This window comes from Strix aluco, chromosome 3, assembly GCF_031877795.1.
Source record: "Strix aluco isolate bStrAlu1 chromosome 3, bStrAlu1.hap1, whole genome shotgun sequence".
NCBI lineage: Eukaryota > Metazoa > Chordata > Aves > Strigiformes > Strigidae > Strix > Strix aluco.
In genome coordinates, this window is record NC_133933.1 from 90,769,046 (window position 1) to 90,790,858 (window position 21,813).

At 40.0% G+C, this 21,813-nt stretch overlaps 1 protein-coding gene across 12 annotated transcripts in view; it reads left to right on the plus strand.

The window, feature by feature from the left end:
* Nucleotides 1–359: 359 nt before the first annotated feature.
* The window catches only part of MAP3K7 (mitogen-activated protein kinase kinase kinase 7), a 48,581-nt gene continuing 27,127 nt past the window's right edge, over nt 360–21,813 (plus strand). For 7 of the 12 annotated variants that reach the window (XM_074819527.1, XM_074819533.1, XM_074819528.1 and 4 more), the window contains exons 1-7: nt 360–593; nt 12,524–12,634; nt 14,247–14,312; nt 15,224–15,269; nt 15,909–16,047; nt 17,059–17,183; nt 20,149–20,277. In XM_074819527.1, the coding sequence (XP_074675628.1) occupies nt 504–593; nt 12,524–12,634; nt 14,247–14,312; nt 15,224–15,269; nt 15,909–16,047; nt 17,059–17,183; nt 20,149–20,277 (706 nt within the window). In that variant the 5' untranslated portion in view covers nt 360–503. Of the gene's footprint in view, nt 594–12,523; nt 12,640–14,246; nt 14,313–15,223; nt 15,270–15,888; nt 16,048–17,058; nt 17,184–20,148; nt 20,278–21,813 lie in introns of those variants that run through there. The other 5 variants (XM_074819535.1, XM_074819538.1, XM_074819536.1 and 2 more) reach the window with 5 other exon arrangements.

Consider the following 21,813-nt stretch of genomic DNA (forward strand, 5'->3'; position numbering starts at 1 on the left):
CCCTCCCCCGCCAGGGCAGCAGGAAGCGGCTCTGATGTCAGCGGCGGCGGCCGCGGCGCGGCTCTAAGCGGCTCCCCCACCCCCGCGGCGGCCCCCTCGCCCGCCGCTGCCGCCGGGGCTGGCGGAGGCGGCCGGCTTCGGCCCCAGGGGGCGACCCCTTCTCTCCGCCGGGGACGTGCGGCCGAGGCGGCTCCTGGGCTCCGCAGAGGCCGCGGCCTAGGGCAGCCGCCGCGGGAGGGCGCGGGATGCGGAGCGGCGGCGCCGCCGCCGGCGGGGCCCCCGCCCGCCGCCACTGAGGCCCGCGGCCGCCGCGGATGCGGCCTCGCCCCGCGCGGCGGCCCAGGCGGCGCCTCGGCCCGGCCTGCCCCGACCTGCGCCCGCGCGGAGGGCAGGAGTCGCCGCCGCGCCCCGCGTAGCCCCGGTCCAGGCCCGCGGCCGCCCGGCGCCCAGCCCTCCGCCCCCGGCCTGCCCTGGCCTCTCCTCCCCCAGGTGAAAGAGGAGGGATGTCCGCTGCCGCCTCCGCTGAAATGATTGAAACCCCCCCGGTCCTCAACTTCGAAGAAATCGACTACAAAGAGATCGAGGTGGAAGAGGTGAGTGAGGGCCCCGCCGCCGGGCGGCCTCTCCGCGCACGCCCCCCGCTTCCCCGGGCGCGGCCTGCGGGCGAGCCGGAGGGGCCAGCCGGGCCCCCGCTGCGGCGCCGGCCCTCCCGCGCAGCCCCCGGGGTTGCCCTCCCGGGCGGCGGCAGGGGCCGCGGGGGTTCCCAGGGTGCGCGGGGCCGCCGGGCCGCCGCAGTGTACCTGCCCGGGGTGCCCTTCCCCGCGGGATGCTGCAGCGGTTGGCACCGGAGAACAAAGGCGGTGTGGCTGGGGGCGAGCTGCCAGCTGACTTCTGCCAGCCCTGTGCCGGGCGCCGCGTCGTGGGGTCTTCTTTAAGCGGGATAGCTTTATTCGGGACTTTCATTTTAAAGTTTCGCCGCCCATTTTGCCACCCCCTTCAGTATGGGTGTCAAACGCTGTCACAAGAGGGACCTGTTAATTCTGCTGTGTCTTTGGGGTCTCTGTGTGCCCCAGCTTTCTCCTTCTGCCACTGAACTGAACCACTCTATGTGTAATTATCATACCAGTGTAAATTATTTGCTAAATTTACCGCTCTGCTAGCTGTAAGGACGTACAGATTTTTTGTATTATTTTTTTTTCTTAACATAGGCTAGTGATGTAGCACTCGTGGATCTGTAACGTTTCGTTTGTGACTTGTGCATGTTACCCAGGAAGTGACAGTCAGTTGTCGTATAACATAGTTAGAAGCAAGTATTTCTTCTTCTGTAGTTCTTACTTTCATGTTAAAATTGTTGCCTTAAATTCTTTGAGGCTGAAATGAAATGGATAAAGTACAGAATTTCGTAGGTACCTGTCGTCTGTCTGGATTTCCTGTGAAAGTAAGATGGGTGTGATCTAGGATAGCTTATATGCTTTACTAAAAGGCTCAGTAGTATGTATATACCACAACGTTGTTTAACTCTCAGAATCACACAAAAATATTGCTGCTGTTGATTTTTTTTTTTTTTGCTTCCTCCCCTGCTAACATCTCTACAAGACTGAAATTGCTTCATACAGATCCATAATTAATTTGATGAGTCCAACTTGGACCTAACAGACACCCAAGACTGCTTAAACAGTCTTTGTCTTTTATTCCTAGATTAATATCTTTCTCTTTCAGTAATAATTGCCCTCTTTTTCTTAAAAAGTTCATGTGGAAGTGAGTTTAGTTTTGTGTAGTAGCTTTTATAGATATGGCAACCAGCATCTCACATTTTCAAAGTGGTTTGCTAGATACTGGTTTGTTCGTAATTATTACGGTGGGCTCTTGTGGCCTGGGAGAGTTCACAGAACATAAAATCTGTAATATTTTCATAGAACACCAGGGCACTTTCTGCTGTATTCAGGTAGTATTGTGGTAACTTTGGCTTTCACCATAGAAGACACTGGAAATTCTCAGAAAGTAATATTTTTCCAAAAGATGGCCTTTCCCCTTTCTGTGGGCAGTCATGAAGATTTTTGGCTGTAAGTCTAATCGTTCCTCTTCCCTTTATTCATTTAACTGTTCTGAAGTGAGAAAATTTTATGGTGTTTGGGAACTGAAAGTATTTTTTCATTTGATAATATGCTGACGTTTTTGCAACACTTACTAATGGACAGGGGTCGAATCACATGCTTTGGGAGAAATGGATTTTCTCACCCAAAGAAGAAAATAAAGTTAATAGGAATTTATCCATCAGAAAAATGTGTCCTGTGATGGCTCATAGAAGTGAGTAGCACATCTAATATGTTAGACATAGCACTTTGAATTAATAAAATACTATACAGATCTTTAATCCTCATGATACCCTTGGGAAGGCTGTTAGCAAGGATTATATTGCTATTTTTTATGTAGGAAATGTGGAGCTGCATGGTGTGTATTTGGTATAACTAGAATTTATCATTCTAAGGTTTAGTGTTCAGAGCTTGACTGTGTTCTACATACCCATATAGCACCTGCTGAGACAGGACTATATGCTTGAAAATATATGTAGAGAAGATGCCTAAGCAGTAATTTGTGCTTAGTTAATGTGATTGTTGCATTATCCTCAGAGTAGTATCTCTGTTGGAGATATAAGCAGGGGAGCTCTGATAAAGTGTCTTCTCCATGAGAAGATCTGATGACGGCTGGTGTAGCATTTTGAGTTGCACTCAGTGTACCTGTCCTACCAGAAATTCTTATATGCAATGGGGATACCATAGTGCTGAACGCAGTCTAAACATCATTGCACAGAGGAAGAAATAAGATCTACTCTACAGTAAAACAGGTGAATTAGAGACCATACCTAGACCTTGCTTTTCTCAACTGTGGGTGTTGACCTCTTACTTACGATGCAGTTTCAGCGTAAATAGTCAACTTTGCAGTCATAACAAAATATACATTGCTATTGAGGATTTTCTGTGCTCTCACTTCAGGATTGGAAGTTTTCAAGGATTTTTAAATGACTGTAAGGATTCAAAATGGTCAGATGTTAATATGCTTGGCAAACTTAAGATGTTTCAAAATGGAGTGTCAACAGATCTACACTGGGAACTCAAATGAATGCTTGTATAATCATAGCTTTGCTGTTGTATTATCAAGGCTGTCTTGTCAGCAGATAGCAGTCCCACTCTGCCACTGGTTTATTAATAGATATTGAAGTTCTGGAATACTTGTAGGCCCTGAGTCCTTGCTAATAAATGTGAGATCTATAAAGCATGCTTTCATTTAGATTTGGTTAAACTACTGAATAATATCAAGAATATACCATATTGTGTTTTAGCTACCATGCACAGGACTAACTGTACCGTAGTGTTACTTCCCACCAGTCAAACACGTCTCCAACGCCAAGCTGCCTTTCACTATTTAAAGTGCTTAGGTTGAAGTAAAATATGGAGATAATAATTATGAATGAGTTGGAGTCAAATCAAAATTGATGTGACACAGTGGGACCATCTTCAAAACTAGAAGGGGAAAAACAACGTAAAGCTTGGGTTCAACAGAAATGTTCCCTACTTTACCATGTAAATTTTTGACTGTGAGAATGTCCTCTCTTAAGTTTTCAGGTATTAGATAGACAAATCATTAGAAACTGAATAAATAAAACTACAGAATTTATCTGAAAAGTTAATGTAACTGAAATCAAGTTAACAATAAAAAGCCTAATAGCCCTAGTTTAAAATCTAACTTAAATACTCTTCCTCCCAGAGGAGCTTTCACATCTAAGCAATGAACAGACTTTGGTTTTGAATTGGTCTGACAACCTGCTCCCTGCCACTCTTTCCTGAAAATCCCACAGCCCTTCCTCCTTCGTGTAACTCGATAACAGTCCCATACATGACCAAAACGCAGACCTCTTCATCACATGATGTGTGTGTGCCTTGGATTGCATGGCCAAAAGATGCATGTCTGGTCATGCATGCTGTGGCCCTGCCCAGTCACTGTTTGATGTGGCCAGGTTGAAAACCATTGCCATATTTGCATAGTTGCAAGTTACTTCTGAACAGTCTGAAAGTGTAAATTATTTGAAAACTGTTGTTTAATGCTCTGCTGGTATACCATAGTATACACTGAAGTTTATTTTCAACAATCTATTCGGGCAATAGTAGTTAATTCTAAGGGGTTTAGGGTAACATTTTTTTTAAGATGAACAGTAAGATTTCTAAATATTTAATTTGGAAAACCTAGTTAAGGTGCCAGCGACCAAGGAGATGCAATTTATGGCATGTTCACCTACATTTTTGAAATGGTTGAATAATTTCATTAACCCTCTGTGCTGAGAACTGCATGTGTTCCTTGCAGGTATGGAGCAGAGCAGTTCAGAGACAAGAGAATGAGGAATACAGTGAGACAACTGGTTTTTGCTCCCCTTTCTATTAGTTAACTTTTTAAAAGTTAATGAGATGCAGTGACCGGTTATGTCCATTACACTACAAGGTAAAGCGGATTTGCATAAGCTGCTGCTGAACATGGAGTTGTTACTCCTTCTATTGTTTTTATGTCCGAGGAGATTGTGTCCAGTTGTAGAATACCAATCTGCAAAATTGGGATAAGTTCGGATGAGAACTGCAGGTGTGATCTGAGATCTGGACAATATTCTTGGCTATCTGACATGAGTACAAAAGGCTCATGAGCCAAGGGTGGTAGTTAGGAATCCATCTGAAGTCAGTCACATCTACAACTTCTCAGCCTTTTCTGGAAAGTAAGCCTTCAAGGTGCAGAGTTGTGCATCCAGAAGCAAAGGCAAAAGATGTGGTGAAAACTTATATCAGAATTTTCTGTGGTTTTACTCTAAATACATTTCTGATTTAATTCAAATCACTATTTAAATTTTGTTTAGTTACTATCAATGTAAGATTCTCTTCATTCATCTACATAAGAAAATAGCTGAAGTGTCAGCTGGAGTGTGAATTTATAGTGGAAGTTACACAACACCAATTTCATGGGGATGAAATTTAGTGTGCAGTAAGTGTTAGAAGATGGCTAATAAGCTAGTTAAACTGTTAATGTAATGTAAGACTTTACACTTATTTCTAGACATATAGATTTATTCAATGAATCAATTTGCATCCTGTAAAATAAATTTATCTTTTACTCTCATAAAGAATGCATGGGAAAGAAACCTCACGGGCTTTTCTATTCCAGTGATGAAAGCAAGATGTGTATTTATGAGGAAATAATAAAGTTCCAGGTCTAATGCAGCAGCTAAGGTCACAACTGAGTGACAGTGTAATTGCTATCAGAAACTGGGGGGTGGTGGGAAGGCCTCTCCCTAAGGAAAAAAAAAAAAAAAAACCAAAACCTAAAACAACGGAACAAGCTTCGCATGTCCCTTATTTATCCCACCCAGTGGATTCTAGCAATATTTTACTGACTGCAGAATGATTATTTGTTTTTCAAAGACCAGTAATTTTAGGCTGTGCCAGCCCAGCAAGCCCAACTCATGTTGGAGTCCTTTACTCTGAGTGCCTCATTACCCAGCATTTTGTGTCTAAAACTAGAATCTCCTGTCTGGGCTGCTGGAACAGAACAAATTGATTCATACTAGAGCGTCAGACAAGTGTTTTGTTAAGGTTTTTAAATTACTGGTAATTAAAATGAGTTCAGTTCTTGAGACAGATGTATAAAAGGCTATCAGTATGTAAAAAGCTGGAATGAAAGTACAACCTGATAAACAGTTATCTTTGCTTGAGATGGACACATTTCTTAGAATGACTGAGCTATTGAAAGGGGTTGGTTTTGTGTTTAGAGCAAAGGAAGACTTTCTGGAAACACCAATAATTTTAGGAAGATAGATGATGGTACTTTGATTGTCCATAAACATACTCTGAAGAAGTTGAAAAGAGAATGATTTCTTAAAACAACTAAATTCACATAGCCAAGTCACTGAATAATAGCTGTACAGGGTTGTGCAGCTCTAACAGATGATGCCCTAGATACGGACCAACTGTATTAGTTTGTGGCAAGAAGTTATGTATATTTGTTAAGAATGTAAGTTGATTTTTAATAACAAATTTTTTCCATTAAGAAATCTTTTTCTCTTACAGTGTTTTGCATAACTTTAGAATTGAAACTTGGAAACTAAATCTAAACTGAATGACTTAGTTTACTAAAAATTAGTGGGATTGCGGGGGGGGGGGGGGGGGAGCGGTTTTGGTGTTTGGGTTTTTTTCATTGCTGTATGAATCCCAGAAAGGGAAAGCAACACTTACAAATGAGTTGAGCACTAGCACAAATAAGCTTAACCAGTAAAAGAATGTAGCTGTAAGAATTGGCAGATCTAAACTCCTTCCTAAAAGTGCTGCCAGGGTATTGGCCACAGTTATCTGTGGCACGGGGCCGATTTGCTTCAACCTGCTTAATAAAGCATAGCACACACAGAGGAAACAAAGTTGGAATTTGAGGCTGGTTGAATGAATGATAGAAAATGTAGGCATATTATTTTTAGGGACTGTAAACTGTTCTTCATGACCTCCCCACCCTGCCATCCCCCACCCCTGCCCTTGCATTGTGTCTGAAGCTTGAGAGATCTAAAAGTCAGTATGCATAAACCTTTCATTTACAAATATACCAGTAACCAAAGGGACATAGATATTAAAGATAATTCAGAGACTGCTGTCTGTTTGGAAGCATGGGTTTTGTTGGGTTTGTGCTGGTTTTTTCTTTTTGACTGCTGGTCTTGCTTCCCAAAATCGTAACCAAATTTGTCATGTAGATACTGCAAATTATGAATACAATTCTCCAAAGAATACTGTATCTGCTAACCAGGGAGTTATTCTATTTTATTGCTGTCTTATATATCCAGCAAGGTTTTTTTAGAAGGAAAAGCACTAGGTATGCAGCATGCAGAGCTAACTTAACATGGAAACCTCATGGATAGGGAAGAAAACTTTGCATCTTTATACTTTTGAGTGAATAGAAAACCTGTGCAGTTAATGCAAAGTTGAAATTAATTCTTCCAAAGTTTTGACATCTGATAGGGTAATAGGGTGCCGTGAATAAACAGAGATGCATTTTTCTTGTTTTACTGGAGGGGGTGGGGAATTAGTGGTCCCATCCTTAGGACAAGATACATCCTTAACATATCTGCAGTCTCTATTTCCTGCATGATTTCTAGTCTACATACTTACCAGTCAGTATAGTCTACATACTTACAAGTCAGTATCATGTATCTTTGTTTATGTACAGCATTTGATACTATTTGTACACAGAGGCAGAGGTAATGTTTGTTCCAGGGTTCTTGTATGGTTCATATTCTTTAAATAATACTCTAAATACATTATCTGGAAAACATGCAAACAACACTCTCTTTCACCATGTCACGCAGTAAAACGTAACTTTTTACTGGTATGAGTTTTATGGGGAGAAGAATAAAGTTGTATATACTTTTCAATCTTTAAAGCTCTTTAAGCATTGGTGCCAGTTTAAAATGTGTCTGTCTCCTCTACTAACCAAGTGGTTCTTGACAAACTTCATTCTATTTTGTGGAAAAGTAGAAGTAAAAGCACTGGTATTCTATTTCTAAACATGTCATCTGCCCTATATTTTCCTTTTTTCTCCTAGAAGATATTTAGGGGGCCAAAATCTTTTACCAAAAGAATGTGTTTATTTTTAGATCATTTTCCAACCGTACGCAGGGCTACAGATCAACTGCTGTTTATTGATTTGTTGTGTCAATAATTCCATTAACTGTGCTCCATATAATTCAGAATATGCACTACTGCCCAAACATATGGTGTGGCACCAACAGCAGGGGACAAGAAGGAATGAGCGTGAAGAAACTAAAGTTCAGGCAGCACCTCCCTCCTGTGCTATTAAGTTACTTAGTTCCAGCACACGGTGTTGAAGGAAACAACGTAGTGTTTAAACTGTTCCGACAAATTCTAAGACTTACTCCTTTAAAGAATAAGCTCAGTGAAAACTTAAAGGAAGAAAATGAAATGTGAGTGGAATCCACCACAAGCTGCATTCTGTCGATTATAAGGGATGTTTTTACGATGAATAAGATACTTTCTCCAGATTAAGTAAGAAAGACGTACTGGGCTTTCACATATGATAAACTTCAAGTTTGTATCAGATCCATCATTGCTTCTGACGGTTGCTCCTTTCATATGCTGTCCAAGAGTCTGAACTGCTTTAATGGAGGATTGGCTCTCCTCTGTTTTCCCTGTATCCTAGGTAAATATTCAGTGCATTCGTGTCCTCTTCTCAAGTTCAACCCTCTGCCTAAGCAGGCACCAAGTCACTGATAAATTGTTATGAAACCTTGACTGCATAGTCATTTCTCAAACTTTTCACCAACTGTAAAATTTATGTATCTGATGGTCTCTCACAGCTTTCTACTACGTAATTAAGATTTAGATTGCCTGGTAAACTGTTCCTCTTGGTATCTGATATTTGATTGGGGGGGGAGGTTTTTTTTACCCAGTCATCAGCAGGACTTCATAAAGTACCTCTGATTCTTGGAATTTATTCCACTTTTCAACTAGAGCCCAAGTTTTGTGACATTCATGGCATAATGTAACACATCACGTTAGGCAGTATACATCTTAATCTTAGTTTCTTCATTGAACAGAACTGTTATTTAAAAATATGTCAAAATTGAAAAACAATGGTTTCTCTAGTATATGAACTAGAAATACATGTACCAATTCTTGGTATTAAACTTGCAAATAGCCATGGATTTCTCTTCAGGGGAACAGTATGCAATTGTATTGGCTTATGGGCTGAATTTGACCATGTAGAATTAAATGCAAGAGATGCTTGGGCTTTTTTTTTTTTTTGTTATACATGTGATTTTATTTTTATATATACATGAAAAATATTTAATATATCAAAATATATGTAGTACATATTACATAGTCATAATATTAAAATTATATCCGTAATACATAGAATACATTTGTACATATGGACATATATGAGTCTTTTCAGCAAGGAAAGATACGACTAGCCAAAGAAAGTAAGCCTGATCCATCACAAACTGTTGTAAATGATTCAGGCTAAGTAAAAAAAAAAAAAAAAAAAAGTCAAATTGATTCATTCAATTTTGTCAGATGTATCTGAGACCAATCTTTTAACTGACAAATATGCACTGTTTTCAAGTAGCAATTTTTTTTCTTCATCACTGGATTAAATGTAACAGAGCTGTAGTCAAACACCATGAAGGAGTATGAGAAAAGGTGCATTAAGAAGAGGAGCCTTCTAAAAGGAGCTTTGCTCAGCCTTGAACTGTAAGGCCAGTTGTATCCAGCTAGGAGAAATTATATGCACACCTCCTCTTCCTGAAGTGGAGGGGACAGTTCTTCCCAGTTACTTGATCAGTTTGGGTTCTTTAATATTGTAGGGGAGCAGCAGACCTGGAACTGAATTGCTGCTGCCAGTGTGCTTCATCCTGCCCGAGTTGCTCTGTGGCATCCTTCTCTCCTTAACTGACTGCCCTTAGTACTTCTCAGGTGAGAGCAGGATGCTCTCTGAGTTACATGTGCTTCCACCATGGATGGTTTCCATGTGCTCAGTAAATCGACACTTCTGTGAAATGCAGACTTAATGGCGCACACACACAGACCAATGAGATTTTTCGGAAACTGTAGGTCTGGTCATGAGCTGTGCAAGGTGGGTAGAGGGGTTGTAATGCACAACTCTCTTGTGCCCGTAGAAGAAGGTGGGAGGCCTGCCAGCCCCAGTGAATTGGGTAATCTTATTCAAAACATGGTCTGAGAGAGAAGAGGAAATACCAAGGGAGACTATTTTGGGACTTTTAGGTCTTCAGGTGACTCACTGTTTCCAGTTTGTTTATATGCACTATTTTCATGGGCTGCTTGACTATCATTCCTATGGGTTGGTGTTTCCAATCTCAGTTATGGACTGCAAGAAAATAGTTGGTGTGTATTATATCAAGAGAAGAGTCAAGGCCCTATACTGTACTTGGAGGAGGAGGTTACAATCAACAGGTTCCTTTTTACACGGGGCAGAATGGGGCACGTTCTGTGGGTCTGCTGTGGATATCTTGTGGTAGACTCAGTCTATGAACCACTGTTGTGGAGAGTAAAGGTGAGAAGCCAGGAGTTCCTGGAAGGCTACATGCATGCTATAATGCAAAAGAGAAAAATACTTCTTTGTGTGTATTAAGGAAACCAAAAGAGGAAAATGCCATTGATCACCATGGCTGGGCAGCCGTCTCTCATATCCTATGTAACCTTTCAAAAATATTGGGTGTGCTTTCTGTTTTATCATCTTTCTTAATGCAAAATCTTGATTATTTTTTTAATTTTATATTTTTCCCCTTTTCAAACTGGGTTCTTGATTGCAGACTTTCTCATATTCATCATGAAAGTTTAGCAGGTCTTGAGCTATGTACCTGCAGCCTTTTCCACCCCATTCTCTGGGGAAATCAGCTTCACTATTTATTTATTTATTAGGAAAGCATGTAGTGAGAACCTAACCCAAGCATGGTTTACATAAATGATAGTCAGTTTGCTTTGACGTGGAGCCTTGACAAGTACAGTCTGGTGCTTGTACATTCCTGGCTACCAAGTTGCCGTCTCTGGATCAGCACTCTTAATTTATATTCTGGATTATTGCTGTATTGGGGGGCATCTCAAAAAAAAAAAAAGTTAAATTATTAAATGTTATTTCCTCAAAGGGTGAGCATTCAGGCAGCAGGCAGTTTGCTTTCTTTCAGCATCGTGAATGTGTGGTTATTCACTGATCTCCTACAAGTCTTTTAACATGACACTTTTCTTTTAAGAAACCATTCTGTTAAGGAGTAAATTCACTAGTGAACCTATAAAAATCAGTTTGCCATTTATAATGTGGATGTAATATGCTTGAACATTTTGTGGGTCTTTTAGTTATGTTGCATCTCTAAATTTTAACTTTGACTATTTCTTCCCACGCCTCCACCCCCAAGAATCTTTTCCAATTTTTATTGGATAAACTCATAAGTAACTATGACTTTCTAGTGAAGAGCTTTCTAATTTTGGGAAGTGTGTTTTTCTATCCAAAATAATATTCTTGTTTGTGCATTACCTGTTTAAGGAAGACAATAAAATCAAATTCTGCCCTAATAAACTGCTATGATAATCACATTTGTAAATGCTTCCACTCCACCTTCTCCTCACTCCCCTTCCTTTCCCTTCTCTTCTTGTTCATCTCCCAGAAAAGTGTTTTATTTCATTAGAAGTGTCTGCTTTGTTCCTCGGAATACATATGATATTACTTGAAATCAAGGACTAGGAACACAAGCACAGAATGCTTTTAAAACCAGCGTAGGTAAAAGGCTGCTAGGGCCAAATACAAAATCCAAGACTGGCACGCCTAGCCTCTTGTTTCTCCCCCGCCCCCATCCTTCTCATCTGCCCTGCTTTGCATTTTTTGGAGTTGGGGGAGGTCCTATCTTTTGTGTGCCTTCCATTTCTTCCTCTTCTCTCCACCTTTCTCTTGGCATATGTGTAACAACTTGCTTGTCTGTGCTTTCCTGGAGTGGTTACAGTCACTGTGTTGGTGACACTCTAGTTCCAACTTTACATTGCATGTGCATGTTTTGTTGTTATTTCTGTACATTGCCATTTTCCTCCTTAAGAACTCAATTAAAAGAAGTGAAATTTCGATTAACTGTAGGTTATAACTCACCAGTAACTGGAAGTGACCTCGTAGAAAAAGGACACTTCTCTCTATCCTGCTTTTGTTTTTGTGCTTGGTTTTAAGGAGCTACTTCATATAATGGTAGTGTTAGAGCTTCTTCACATTCAAGGGTTCTTGAATAATACAGTATGCAGAAGCTGCTACTACTGCTTCTGTGGAGTTACACTGATGAGTTGACTTGTCTTTTTTTATTTATTTTTAGGCAGTGTTAATTCCAAATAAACTAGAAATCAGACCTAAATAAAAATAGAGAAAGCATTGTTTATGCAGACACTGCTTATTTGAAGGACTCTTAGGAGAATTTACTGCTCTCATTATTGAGGCATCTGTGAGAAAATTAAAGGATAACTTTGAGCACATTGAACACCTCATCCTGACTTCATCATAGTCCTGTGCAGTTGTTTGCATGTGCATTTAAATTGCAGTAGTTTGAATTCCTATTAGTAGCAAGAATAAACAAAACAGCAGATAGATATCATTTCACTGGTCAAATCTGTAAAAATAAATTTGCCATCATTCCTCTAATTTTCTTCTGAGCAAATCTTGTTTGAAATAATTAAGATCATATTTTTCTGAAATACTGTTACTGCATGTTAATAATAAAATGTTTTGTGTGTGTGTTTCCAGTTCTTCTGTAGATGATCTCTGGAGGAAGCTTAGCTAAGCAGCAGTTATGCTTTGACAGCATAATATTAAATTGCTGCTGCAAAACTCAATTCTGTGTGTCTTCAGTTTTCTAAGTTAAATTTTTTTTCAGTTTGAAGTCCTGTGCAGCAAATGAAATCACGTTTTAACTCAAGTGTTCCATGTTTTGTTCTAGGTTGTTGGAAGAGGAGCCTTTGGTGTGGTCTGCAAGGCAAAATGGCGAGCTAAAGATGTAGCCATCAAACAAATAGAAAGTGAATCTGAAAGAAAAGCCTTCATTGTAGAGGTGCAGTAAGTTTGCTGGAAAATACAGGGTTTGGTAGAGCTTGTTTTCTTAAATTCGCAGGTGCATTTAGTGTACGAAGCTATGTCTGTATTGCAAGGTAAATGCAGCCATGATACCTGGTACAGGCCTGGGCCCCTTGTCCTACAGAACAGGACACCTGTCAGAGCACATTGTAGCTCCTTTAGTCTGCTTCCCATAAAAGCTGGAAGGCAAGGCAGGGGAGAGAGGAGGGCACACAGTTGGCACACCAGTTCCTAGATCCTGTCCCAGTGTAGAGTCAGGGTGCAGCTGAAATACCTGCCGAAATCTTGAAGCTGATTAACACTTCCAGGGGCTACAGCGTAGGTTCTTCATACAATCAGGTCCATACTTTAAACTGTTTCTTAGTTCTTTCAGCAGTTCTAATGATTTTGTTGTTTTTTCTTACATACAAATTTATTAATACATGTAACCCATTTAAGGACAATCACTCTTTCCGTTCAATGTCTACTTCAGGAAGATCTTGAGTAGTTCAGATATACTGATAAACTTTCCAACATACATAACACTTTCTAGAATCAAAAGTTAGCTGTGTAATGTAAATGAAGTATATTGTGACATGCTGCTTAGTATTTAATCAGTAAGAATCTAGGATGATCAAGATATACAGAATATGTTAAAAACAAATCTTAATTTTGGATCTAAAAATGTAACGAGCAGAAGGGTTAAGGGAAACATCTTTGTAATAGGCTTCTCTGTGTAAATGTTTATATGTTGTTCATTGCCATGGAAAGTTTTTAATGTTATTAATCTGAGTGTAATTTAATACTGAGTAGATCTGATCAGTCGCTTAGCATTTTTGTGGTCGAAAGAGATCTGAGAAGATAATCCCACAAATACTTCAGTAATTACTGGCCTTCAGGAAACCCTACACAGTGCAAGCATCAGTTGTAATACTCCATTCGGGTTTTTTAGAACTTCTGAAGCATACAGAAAAAATACTAGCTCTCTAGACGATGAACAGCGTAAGATGCCTCAGAAGTCTGTGTAAAGGGAAGAAAATTCCTTTTTCCTTCCCTTCTACCTACTGGTAAAGAAAAATTCAGTGCAAAGTAGTCTGATCATCAGTTAGTACAGGCAGTAGTAGGTTCTTGGAACTATGTCACATTAATATTAAACTGGCTGCTTATAGGGTTGTGGGTTTGGGGTTTTTTTTAGAACAGTAATCTTCTATTTGTGAATAAAGCCAATATGAATCAGATTGTTTATGTAGTCAGACAATCAGGATTCCAAAATTGGAGGTTCCAGGAAGAGCACCAAACCTATAGAGGTCATAGCTGTACAATGCTTATGACTTGAATGATTTTACTACACCATGAAAAAAATACTTTCTTTTAAATTTAAATTTCTTCAAAATTTCTTTTTAAAATACAGTTTCAGTAAGACACAAACCTAATTACATAAATTAAAATGCAAACAGGGACATCAGTCTTGTAATTCCTAAAATCACCATCTAGGATTATGCAGACATATAAAACTGTAATTGCTGTTGTGGTATGAATTATAGATGTGAAATATAAAGCAGTAGCCTTTTTATCCCATGGTTTGAAATGAAGTGTGATTTGTATTGCAGCTTCGACAACTGTCCCGAGTAAACCATCCCAATATTGTCAAGTTATATGGAGCCTGTCTAAATCCAGTAAGTTATACCTTTGTCAGTATGACAAAAGGCGACTAGTTTAACATATGCAAGCATCAATGCACAAAATGTGTATTTTATATACAAAAATGTGTATTGTATATATAGTTTGTATGTTTTAGCCATAATAAGGAAACATACAGATACATAGGTTGGTTGATATTTTCAGGTTTTTGGTTTTTTCTTTCCCCTGCTATGAGAAATAAATTCTTTCAAGAAAAACCCAAAGCTATTTCTAAACACGGATTATACTTCAGTTTGTCAGAATAGCATCTGGTGTATTACATACGTAACGTCATTCATATTCACAGTCTTATTAATTGCAAATCAGCAATACGAGAAGAAAATACTTTAGTGACACATGATTCACAGCTTGTAAATCAGTTCCTATTCTCACATATGCAATTTTCAGGATTTGCTTTCTTTTTGCCACAGCTGCAAACAGTCCCACAGATTCTCAAAGCAGAAAAGCAAGTACTGTGACAGGACAGATGGATCCTTAGCTAATTCTAGTATGGGCTATTTAAATGGTTAAAATAATGCTGCATCCCTTTTTTTCTTAGTACTAGTGGAATTCTTTTGACATTGTATTTAATATTTTTTGTAAAACACTAAAAAAAAGTAAAGGCGAATGAATTGCAGTTTGAAGATAGCATTTGCTTTTCAAGACTAGGGGGGAGGGAGGTCATTCTCTTCTTCCCTAACTTACAGTGGGAACCATGTATAAAACTGATTTCTGTTTCTTATATGTAAATATGTACCATTCAAACTGACTCATAGATAAATTTTCCATTAGCTTAGGTATGGAGGCTTTACAGTTCCTCTCAAAGAACTTTCCTTTCAGTTTACACAATCTGTTTTCCACCCCTACATTTAAAACATCCCTATTTTTTGTCCCCTCCCCCCCAAAGGTGTGTCTTGTTATGGAGTATGCTGAAGGAGGTTCTCTATACAATGGTGAGTATCATTTCAACATAGTGTCTTCCTGGAGCTGTAGTGCTAGTGTTAGGGCAAACATGATCTAAAACATAAAGTCATTTCATACATATGCCTCCGTACTTGGAGATACTGGGAAGCCATCTGGACACAGTCCTGGGTAACCAGTGGTAGGTGGCCTGCTTGATCCTGCTGGGTGGACCTCCAGAGGTCCCTTCCAACCCCAGCCATTCTGTGGTTCTTTGAAATTCTTAAAAATAGTTTTAAGGAGAAAAGAGCGTGCTTTTAAAAACCGCTTTTCAGTCTACTGGTTTGTTTCTTGATATCAGTTTGTTATATTTTATAGAAGTCATTTAAGGTTTTCTAGTGGAACATCTGGAAAGATTCTTCCTTAACTTGTAAATTCACTGAGCATTTGTTTAACATAGACTTTACCAGGGATAGCTGAGAACAAGCAGCACCTTTTATATTGAGTTTTAACATGTAAAATTATGAAAAACATACTAAAAAAAGGAAAAGATTTTGACATTTCCATTATTTTAACAGTCTGCAGTAATTTCTTAGATTCCATAGAGCTTTCTGACTGCTATGTTGTTAACTCCATTGTATCTGTTGTAATATGCAATAAAGTTCTTTTTAGTTTGTGCCTTTGTTTTGCAGTGCTGCATGGTGCTGAACCTCTGCCTCATTATACTGCTGCACATGCCATGAGCTGGTGTTTACAGTGTTCCCAAGGAGTGGCATATCTCCACAGTATGAAACCAAAGGCTCTAATTCACAGAGACCTGAAACCACCGAAGTAGGTTTACGGCTCATATTCCATATTTTCTTACAATTGGAATTTAAGATAATTTATAATAATTTCATTGCATTTGAAAGAAATACCTTTAATTGATACTAACTTTATTGGATGTACTATATTGTAAAGGAAAGCTGTGCATCTGAAACTTCAGTTACAGAATAATGGTGCATGGTATATGCAATGAACTGTACTCGGTTACTTTCTGTTAAACTGGAAAACACATCCTGCTCCTGCCCTGCGTCATAGAAGAGGATTTTGATAGGGATTCTAATCATAGGCATTTAAAATGCCCGAACTTTACAATGGGTTGTGGTGTTCAGTAAGAGAACATCAAGTAAGGGGATTGTTTGATTGCTTGGTTTTAACATCATGTTTAATCTGATGTATTAGAGCTCTTAACCCCACATAGCCATCCTCCTCTGTCCCGTCCTGCCTGTTCCACTGCCCCTGCCAAATCTCCCATCACTTTCCACTGAAACAAAAATAGATAGTTTTCTGCCCAGTCAGTTTGGTTATCTGACTCATTTTACAGCTTCATATCTGGCTCCACAGGTTAGGTGGAAACAGAGATTGGGGGAGATCAGCAGCATCATCCCCTTTTGGTGGTAGCCTGCAGTTATTACCAGATGAAACTGTAATGTGAAGCCACACTTCGAGTGCTTTCGTTTAAATTGACTGACATTAATGGGAGTTGATCATTCTTCTGGTAAAATTGTTACAGTACTTGTTGGTTTTCAACCTCTGACATCTGAAGGACTAATTTTGTATTAGTGGTTTACTATGGCTAAAGGTACTTATTTAAAATCTAGCATGTAGGAATATTAATAAATTACAATATTCGGATTAGGCACAAGTGACCGTACTTCTCAAATTATGAAACTAAAGCACTGAGAAGCAAAGCTTTAGGTATTCAACTATATTTGAATGATTGTTGGGATTAAAAAAATCAGTGGTTTATTATCAGACTATTTCATAATACAATTTTAATTTTTTTTTTTTCTTTGACAGTTTGCTCTTGGTAGCTGGGGGAACAGTTCTAAAAATCTGCGATTTTGGTACAGCCTGTGATATTCAAACACACATGACCAACAATAAGGGAAGTGCTGCTTGGATGGCACCTGAAGTTTTTGAAGGTAACAAGAATTTACAGTGTCAGTATTATGTGTTCTTTCTAGGGGTGCAACTGTGAATGAATTTGGTATAAGAAGTAAGAGCATCATGTAATCTTTATTTCAGTCAGTGTATTAAAGTTTGAGGTAACAGCTGAAAGAGTCTTGGCAGAAGTCTAACTTTTTAAAAATCTGTATGATTGTATATTGCCAAATAATTATGCACAGTTTTGAAGAACAGCGCTGAACTGACTCTATCGTGTTAGTAATAAACAGTTAATTACATGAAGATGTGGAACCTTTATTTGTGTCATTGCTGAGATTTCCACAAGGGAATACCTTTAGACAGCTGCTGCTTCTTATTTTATAAGTAAATAAAACACAGCCAGAGAGCTATTTCCCCAGGATTGTGATGGTTCTGAGATCCTTAAGTAATTTCACACTCTTCTGACATTTAAATACACTGTCGTTACTTTCACTCCCTATGCTGATCACCTTTTATCTTTAGAATTTCCCCGTTAATGTCTCTAAATTGAACATAATTGCCTTCATTTTCAATCACCCACTTTCTTGTAACTCCATCTTCGTCTGCTTTTTGTGTAATCTAAAACATTTGATGTACTTCCCCTTTACTACATACTGAGGAACTTGTTATTAACAGTTAAGTAGGAAAACAAGCTATTTCTTGGAGTGTGGCTGGGGAAGACTGATGATACTTGATAATTAGATAGGTATAATTCACAGAATCGTCTAGGTTGGAAAAGACCTTGAAGATCATCTAGCCCAACCATTAACCTAACACCATTCTCAATTACACCATATCCCTAAGTGCTATGTCAATCCGACTCTTAAACACCTCCAGGGATGGGGACTCCACCACGTCCCTGGGCAGCCCATTCCAACGCCTAACAACCCGTTCTGTAAAGAAATGCTTCCTAATATCCAGTCTAAACCTTCCCTGGTGCAATTTGAGGCCATTACCTCTTGTTCTATTGCTTGTTACTTGATTAAAGAGACTCATCCCCAGCTCTCTGCAACCTCGTTTCAGGTAGTTGTAGAGGGCGATGAGGTCTCCCCTCAGCCTCCTCTTCTCCAGACTAAACAACCCCAGTTCCCTCAGCCACTCCTCATACGACATGTGCTCCAGACCCTTCACCAGCTTTGTTGCCCTTCTCTGGACACACTTGAGTAATTCCATGTCCTTTTTGTAGTGAGGGGCCCAAAACTGAACACAGGAATCGAGGTGCAGCCTCACCAGTGCCGAGTACAGGGGTAAGATCACTTCCCTGTCCCTGCTGGCCACACTATTTCTGATACAAGCCAGGGTGCCATTGGCCTTCTTGGCCACCTGGGCACACTGCTGGCTCATGTTCAGCCGGCTGTCAATCAACACCCCCAGGTCCCTCTCTGACTGGCAGCTCTCCAGCCACTCCTCCCCAAGCCTGTAGCGCTGCTGGGGGTTGTTGTGGCCCAAGTGCAGCACCCAGCATTTGGCCTTATTGAAACTCATCCAGTTGGCCTTAGCCCATCACTCCAGCCTGTCCAGATCTCTCTGCAGAGCCTCCCTACCCTCGAGCAGATCAACACTCCCACCCAACTTGGTGTCATCTGCAAACTTACTGAGGGTGCACTCGATCCCGTCGTCTAGATCATCAATAAAGATGTTAAACAGGAGTGGCCCCAAAACCAAGCCCTGGGGGACACCACTTGTGACTGGCCGCCAACTGGATTTAACTCCGTTCACCACAAATCTTTGGGCCCGGCCATCCAGCCAGTTCTTTACCCAGCAAAGCGTGTGCCCATCTAAGCCACGAGCAGCCAGTTTTACCAAGAGAATGCTGTGGGAAACGGTGTCAAAGGCCTTACTAAAGTCAAGGTAGACAACATCCACAGCCTTTTCCTCATCCAATAAGCAAGTCACCCTGTCGTAGAAGAAGATCAGGTTTGTCAAGCAGGACCTGCCTTTCATAAACCCATGCTGACTGGGCCTGATCATCTGGTTGTCCCGCATGTGTTGTAAGATGGTACTCTGGATGAGCTGCTCCATCAGCTTCCCGGGCACCAAAGTCAAGCTGACAGGCCTGTAATTTCCCAGATCATCCTTCCGACCCTTCTTATGTATGGGTGTCACACTGGCCAGTTTCCAATCTGTCAGGACCTGCCTGGTCAGCCAGGACTGCTGGTAAATGATGGAAAGTGGCTTGGTGAGCACCCCAGCCAGCTCCTTCAGCACCCTTGGGTGTATCCCGTCTGGTCCCGTAGACTTGTGTGTGTCTATGTTATGCAGTAGGTCACTGACTATCTCCTCCTGGATTGCGGGGGGGGGTGTTCTCCCAGTCTCTGTCTTCTGGCTGAGGAGGCTGGATTCCCTCAGTACAACTGGTCTTGTCATTAAAGACTGAGGCAAAGAAGGCATTAAGCACCTCAGCCTTTTCCTCATCACTTGTTACTATGTTTCCTCCTGCAGACGCAGGGGATGGAGGCTCTCCCTGGTCTTTCTTTTGCTGTTGGCATACTTACTGAAACATTTCTTGTTACCCTTGATTGCTGAAGCCAGATTAATTTCTAGCTGGGCCTTCGACCTCCTGATTTCCGCAGGAGAGTATTGTGACTAACATGGAAGAAGTGAGTTGAAGAAGAATGTTTATAGGAAGCAAGTGTAGTCAGTTATATCCTGAATGCAAGAGATCTTTGAAACTTAATAAATTGTGATTTATATTGTAGAAGAAAACTGATGCATTTTATCATTTCAGGATGACTCCCAAGTGAAAAGGATTTATTTCCAGAGAGAGGCATTCTTAACATTCCTACTGTCAGATGATTTCAGACTTAAGTTAGCATGAATCAGCCAGCTTTAGAAAACTTTTTTCTCAGCAAAACAAATGTTAAGTGAAAAGAAGCTTATAGAGCTATTTATCAGCTCAAACTGTACTTCTTTTTCATGTGTTCTATAGAAAAGAGACAAATTATATTGATGGCTTTCTTCCAGGTAGCAATTACAGTGAAAAATGTGATGTTTTCAGTTGGGGTATTATTCTCTGGGAGGTAATCACCCGTAGGAAACCTTTTGATGAGATTGGTGGTCCAGCTTTCCGCATAATGTGGGCAGTTCACAATGGTGAGTTGAAAATATTTTATTGCATTTGCAGTTGTGCATTTGACCTGTAAATTTGCTAAACACTCTTAACCTATGCAGCTTTAAGTTACTAGTTTTTCAGTTTTATACTTTATTAAATATGCATTTTTGTCATAAAGACTAATAGTTAAGACTGCCACTTTTGTGTCAGTGTGGAGTTTGTGTTATTTGGCTGTTACAGTGCCTGCATTCCCTCCTACATGTAACTACCGTGTGAACAAACAAGGGAGAAGAGCCATGTTCTTTTTGTGATGACATTCCATTTTAAAAATCATCTGAATCATGTGCTACAAAAAACCACACAACCCCTCTGTCTGGATGAATGACAATTTTATTAGCCAAGTTGTCAGTTTTTTAATTGGACATCTACAGTAAATATGTGAGTTTAAGTAACTTGACCTGTCTTTAGAAATGCTGGAAACCATTAAACTCCTGCAGGACCATTAGTAATTAAAAATGTTATTTTGTTTTTCATCTGGTGTGGGTTTTTTGTTCTGCTGTTTGAATTGTTTTACCTTTGTGTCTGCAGTCAGGGAGCAGGACATGCTAGGTACTATACAGAACGGATTCTCAGGAGCTTAGACTATAAACAGGAGACAATGGTTGGATTCATATGGACAAAAGAAAACAGTGGTACAACATTGGTCAGAATAATAGACTGTAGTATCTTCATGATAGTGGTGTAACTTTTTTAACAGTGTGTTTTTAGGTATCATGGCAAAGCAGAGTTTTAAGAAGAGTAAAGTAATGATAGTGAAGTAGTTCATTGAATGTCTGCAAAGAGTTTCTGCCATTTGCAAAAGACAACATCAAAGAAAGCACAAACTTTTTTGGAAGATGTAATTAACAAACAAGCAATGAAGGCCAGTACTCTGCCTTAGCATCATTGCTTCAGTACTAAATGATAGAAGCTTAAGGTGAGCACAGACATCCTATTCAGTGAAGAAGATAAATGAGCAGACAATGATAGGATGGATGAGCATTATAGTCATAATAATGCACAAAGATAGATGTTTGCAAATGGCGTTTCTCAATGAAGAGATTCTCTATTTCAGTCTTTCAGCGACACGAGTCATTGAGATTAGGACTGATGAGTACCTTGCATAAAAGCATTAACTGTAAAAGTAAGTGTAAATGTATTCATAAATCAGAAAGCCTTGGTAAGGTGTGAGAGTATCCTTTAGGGGAAGGCAAATTCCCTATCTGTCCCTACTTTTGCTTTTAAAACTTCTCTTTTATTTTTTTCTGTTTTCCTCTTCCCCTCCCCCCCCCCCCCTTTCTTTTCCTTCTTAGAAAGGAAGTGTCCATGCACTTCATCTCACTTGAAACCATTGTGGCACTCTTAGTTCATGTATTACTTCTTATGGTTTATACATTTTTAAATACTTGCTGCTTTCTATGCAAAATGTCACTACATCTCATGTATTAAACACAACTGGATGTCCATTAATTGTACTCGTTGAAATAGTAAAAAGAGTAGAACCTTGAATCAAAAAACAGCTGAATAGTTATACAACA